Source organism: Hipposideros armiger, unplaced genomic scaffold (assembly GCF_001890085.2).
Source record: "Hipposideros armiger isolate ML-2016 unplaced genomic scaffold, ASM189008v1 scaffold_139, whole genome shotgun sequence".
NCBI classification, from domain to species: Eukaryota; Metazoa; Chordata; class Mammalia; order Chiroptera; family Hipposideridae; genus Hipposideros; species Hipposideros armiger.
In genome coordinates, this window is record NW_017731489.1 from 1,345,726 (window position 1) to 1,351,485 (window position 5,760).

General features: G+C 46.1%; 1 protein-coding gene across 1 annotated transcript in view; it reads right to left on the reverse strand.

Annotated features, from left to right (window-relative positions):
* Positions 1-2,623: 2,623 nt before the first annotated feature.
* Positions 2,624-5,760, reverse strand: part of LOC109386800 (TSC22 domain family protein 1-like) — a 6,176-nt gene continuing 3,039 nt past the window's right edge. Inside the window, exon 4 of the mRNA XM_019650302.1 lies at positions 2,624-2,726. Coding sequence (XP_019505847.1) covers positions 2,624-2,726 — 103 coding nt within the window. The remainder of the gene's footprint in view (positions 2,727-5,760) is intronic.

Sequence of the window (5,760 nt, forward strand, 5' to 3'; positions counted from 1 at the left end):
AGCACATAGCAACTGCTCAATAACATGTAATAATAATAACAACAGATGGGTTCCGTTTTCCTTTCCCCAGGAGACTGCAGGTCTTCATGTTGTGTGTGGCCCAGTTCAACCATTTTGTGTCTTGGAAGGAAAAAGCATAACTGCTCATTTCCAGCAGCTTGGATCTATAAAGCAAAGTAAAACCCAACAGATAATAGAACAAGCTCCAGTTGCTTTCTTCTTTAAGGAGATGTTATGTGTATTTTAAAAACATTGTTAAAATGAGGAAAGTCACAAATATGTATGAATCGGGTGTTATAGTCTGGCTTTGGGACACAACCTCAAATGCCTACCTAAGCCAGGTATGTAACCAGATGAGTGACACATACCGGCAACTGAGTGTGGGGTCATCTGTCACAGGAGTGGGGGGCTCTGGCAGGCTGGAGGCCAGGGCACAGTCTAACGTGGACAGCAGCTACGACAGCATCAGCTGATTACTGTCATGAAAGAGGAGAGACAGACTCAAGGTTGCCAGGACTTGGAACAATATTCAAGTTTCAGAAGGCATATGAGGTCGAGGTTGGACAATTAAGTTTGCAAACTCATCCTAGAAAAAGTGCTTCATACCTCATTGCTGAATATCACTATGGTCACCTTCAAAGTACTCCCCTTGGGAAGCTATACACCAATGCCAGCACCTAGTCCACCCTTCAAAGCAATTTTGGAAATCTTTCTCTGGAATGGCCATCAGAGCTATCATTATATTAACCTTGATGTCCTGAATGTCATCAACTGTCTTCCTTTCAATATTTCCTTTATCTTCGGGTCAAGAAAGAAGTCATTGGGGGCCAGATCAGGTGAGTAGGGAGGGTGTTCCAATACCGTTATTTGTTTACTGGCTAAAAACTCCCTCACAGACAGTGCCGTGGGAGCCTGGTGCATTGTCGTGATGCAAGAACCATAAATTGTTGGCGAAAAGTTCAGGTCGTCTAACTTTTCCCCACGGCCTTTTCAGCACTTCCAAATAGTAAACTTGGTTAAATGTTTGTCCAGTTGGTACAAATTCATAATGAATAATCCCTCTGATGTCAAAAAAGGTTAGCAACATCACGGCAACAAGTTCGGGAACTATATCATTAGTTCACTCCCCATCCCCTACCCCCAAACACTGTGTAAAAACATGTAGTCTGAGAACCAGCTCTGGTCAGCAGGCTTGGTATGGCCCAAGGATCACCAAATTGTGACCTCTGATCTCAGCTGGCTCCTCTCCAGTGGTGTTTCTCCAAAAGTGTTATGCTTTATAGGCAGGCCAATTCTTACTACATAGAAGCATTTTTCCAAACCCCTAGGAAGACATTTCATTCCTATCGCATGGGAAGGCAATTGTTTTCGATAACTACATGAAAAGTTATTTTTCTCATGTTCTTTTACAGCTTCTTCAAAGTCAAGTTCTAGATTCTGCTCTTCCTGGAACCCCTCTGTGATGTATTCCTCACTTACCTCTGCATACTGCCCCTTGGACGTGTTTCTCGTGTCCATGACATGGTAGTATTGCTCCAGGTCGTTCATTTTTGTGTACCAGTTAAGGTAACAGACTAAAAAACGTATGTCTGAAATGCAGTAGACATTTGTTCCTTGCTGTTGTATCACAGCTCTGAGCAGTTCCAGGCTGGGGAGCAGGGAGGCAAGACAGGGGCTCTGCTCCACTCAGCTACTCGGGGCGCCAGGTTGTGCCATGTCCGTGTTTCGTAAACATGTGGTTTACAAAATGGTAGTCGAGTTGTCTCCAACCAGTTGGCTGAAGTTTCGGGAAAGAGCATGGAGGAGTTGCCCATGGGACGTTTTTATGAATCAGGAAATGACAAACAGCATTTGTGCCTCTGTTCCAATCACATGGGCTCACCCAGCTGTGAGGGAGAGTTGGAAATACAGTCTGTGCACCCAGGAAGAGGCGATTTTATTGGGCGAACACCTACCCGTCTCTGGCATGGCCCTCCCTTTGGATCCTAATATACATTTCATCTCTTTGCCCTCACAGGACGCACTCCTCCTCCTCAGAGGCAGCAGCCCAAGTCCCATCCAGCTCAAACTCCAAGATCTCTTGGTGAGGACAGGTTTGGGTGTGGCTCCTAAAAGTCTGGAACTAAGACAAATGTATCCTCCCCTCCACTGACAATCTCTGTGGTAGGGCCCAGGCATGACAACTGTGCAAACTCCCACTGGAACCATCGGGGACACACAGTAGGCCCCAGCCCTCAGCACTTACAAAACCCTGCTGGTCAGGCATTGAGGAAACCCCTTTGACCTGGCAGTGGGACTGATGCTGCTCTCCGGGAAGAAATCCCGAGCTCATTATCCTCCCAAAGTCCAATGGCCACATGAGAAGTGGGCGTCGAGAACGCTCTCCTTGTGAGCTATACAGCTGTAGACGCCCACTTCATCTACTTCCGGTTCTGCAAGTTTGGGGGCCTGAGGGTCATTTGAAGGTGTCAACGTGTTGTTGTTGTTTAAGTCTGACCTGGCTTGTTTCCCTTGGCCATAAAAGTCCCTTGGAAACTTAGTAGGCTTCTCCCGTCTGTATCTCATCAATTCAATGCGTCAGTAACGAGACCTAAAATATTTTCCTGGACACGGTTGTGCTGCGTCAGTATTGTCTTGCCTGCTCCATCAGCTGAGCAGCGAGCACCCCGAAGCCATCTGGAACCAGAGGCACATGTGGGGCAACCATGCCCTTTATCCCATCTTTGCTGAAGGGGCAAGGCACCTTCTTTAGCCAAACAGTCTTAATGGGCCTTTACTACTTTTTAAATCTTATTTCCGAGGGATCTAGAGGCAATAGGCATCCCAATACTGGACATCCCCAAATTTCTGCATTTTATTCCCTTTTTTTTCCTCCTGAGCTCGCTTTTTTTCTTGAAAGCCTTTGCCAAAGGTAAGAGCCACCGGTCAATGACTGTCTGGCTCCTCAGAGCGACACACTCACTAGGCACATGGCACCCTCCTGGTACCACAGGCAAGAGCGCTGGGAAATAGTCGCCCTTCCCACGTGGGTGTCAATCTCTCGAGCCTCCAGTAGTTATTATACATCAGCACCCACCCCGGAGTCAGTGCCACATAGTTTAGGTTCTGTGACAGCAGCATCGCACTTCAGGGTTCCCATGTTCTTATTAGCTCAGGTCAGCCGCCGCAGCGAGCTGATTCTAGAACGCCTAAATGGCTGCCACTCTGGCTCCCGCGGCTGTGCTGGCTGGTTCCAGGTTAGTGGGGCAGGACGCTCCACAGTCACTCAGGGACCCAGGCTGGCAGAGCTAGGGTTCAAGCCAAACTAATGTTAACCCAAGAAGTTAAATGAACTAACAAAAACAGCATACTACACCCTCCCCTCCCCGCTCCAAAAAAAGTTAGAATAAAGTTCATTGTAAAAAGCAGAGGATTACAACACCTCATGGCAGGACAGAATCTTGGCGATCTGGGCCAAATCCGTCTTTTACAGATGAGAAAGCAGGTCTGAGTTTCCACTGCTGGTCCAAAGGTCACACAGCTAGTCACTCGGGGCCAGGCTCCGCCCCCTTAGCTGAGTCCTCCCCACACTGGCGGGAAGCTTACCATACAATGTGCTTCCGTGTGGGCATGGTGGGCGCATCTGTCCATTTTCAGGCGTTTTATCTAAGAGGGAGGGAACTTCAGTTTTGCCACCTCCATTTCTAACCTTTCATGCCACTATGGCTGTCAGAATGGACAGGAAATTGAAAGCTAAAAGCAGTTGTGTTGTCAGGCCCCTGGTGGCTTCCATGACTTGTTTTACACAAAGCAAGGCCAGAGTAGTGTCTACTGCAATTAATTTTCATTTCTAATTTCAGTTACGATGAACTTCTATACATTTCTTAAGTAAGTTCAAAATTGACCTGGCCTTGTGTATTCGTCACATAACGAAAAGTAAATTTTTGCTTTTAAAGTACGCAAAAACAAAAGCACAGAATTACTGAGGTATGAACATTACTAATTTGAAACAGAAAGCAGACATTCATTAAAATCACGTAAACTTCCTTCTGTTTCTCCTTCACTGATGGGCGGTCTCTCCTGCTGCTATTGCTGATGTTGTAACCACCCAGGACGGATGCAAGGTTCCATCCCGCTTAAATCTCTCCTGCTCTATAGAACACTAAGTGTGATATACTTAATTCTATAGTAACCCACAGGCCAACAAAGGCCTAATCAGGTCTGTAAACAGTCGTAACATGCCTTTTCAATTACCTTAAACATCCTTCAATAGACATCAATCACTGAAAACTAAAATGGACATGTGTGGAAAACCATCTTTTGACTTTGATAATTCATTTCACATCACAATAGTCAGCTCCCAAAATGTCACAGGAATCTCACATTTTTAACAAACAGGCCCCAAATTCCATTAAATAACCTAGAAGACAGTTTTCTATTATCTTCATGATACATTGACCTGAAATGTGTCAAATTTTCAACAATTACCTCCTTTGGTATTGAGAATCTTCACTGAAAACAAAAAGATGAAATGGCTAGAGATTTCTATTCACTATAGCTTTCTTTTCGAAGGAAATGTAATTACTACGTAAGTATCCCTTTAAGTCAAGGTTATATAACTTTTAACTAATATGACAAAGATTTTTTTTAAGTCCTCTCCAGTTTCCCCAAACCATCTTTGTGGCAACGCCACCAGCCTACGGTGGGGTCAGCAGTTTACCGCTTCACCAGCAGCCGTGTCACCAAAACCGGTCGCTTTGAGCTTTATGACACATGCACACCGTCCAGTTCTTTTTCAGGGCGCTCTGGTGTTCCATCCAGTATCCATCTCCCACCAGCTCTACATCAGAGAAATGAAGGTCCAGAAAGTGAAGTCCTTGTCCTGCCAAGGCTTACTGCCTTAGAGCCTGGGACTGCCCCGAGTCCCCCGCGAGTCCCACTGGGTGGAGGAGGCAGTCGCTGAGGTCCTGGGGCAGATCACAGAGCTGATAAATCCGCCCTGGTCAATGTCACAGGAGCTGACATTGCTCCCAGAGCATAGTGGGACCCCTCAGGCTCACTTCTCAGGTGCCAGACTGCTTTAGGAGTCCATCACATTTGTAATTTCAGCCTATTTTACAGTCTCAAGGAATCAACGGGGAGGGCTTCCCTTGCTCAGCCGGTCCTACTTGAAATCCAATACAGGAAGCCCCTGGCATCCTCCTTTCTTTTGCTGTGACATTCCCAGGAGCTAGAAACTCAATCCACACTAGGAAAGACACCCCAACCCAGGGAGACAGGGTTCTTCAGGTAAAACCAGCTTCTCTCACGTCCATCTTTTCTTTCAATCTGCGCTTAGTGGGATCACATACAGAATAAGGCGCACGTCCCTCAGCTGGTGAATACTGGGAGAGTAAGGCTTTCCGGGACTCCCAGAAATTTAAAGCCACAGGGGGACGTAGAGATTCTCTCTTTCAATGCCCCACATCAGCCCTGGACACTTGTCCAGGTCACACTGTTCTGAAGAACTAAGCTCTTGTCTCCTCACTGTGGCTCTGTGCCCACAACGGCTGACATGAGGCAACATCTACTTCCTTGTGCTTCTACAGTCAAACCACTAGCATCCCTGTTTCACCCAACCCTTTTACCCCTCCTTCAGGATTTCACTAGTCAATTTTTTTTTTAACTCTACCTAAAAATAGTTGTGGAAGTGACTGCAATTATGTTAACACTATAACATGAAAACACTTGTTTATCAACATTTTATATGCTTTATTGAAAGTTGACAAGTGCAACAGTTAA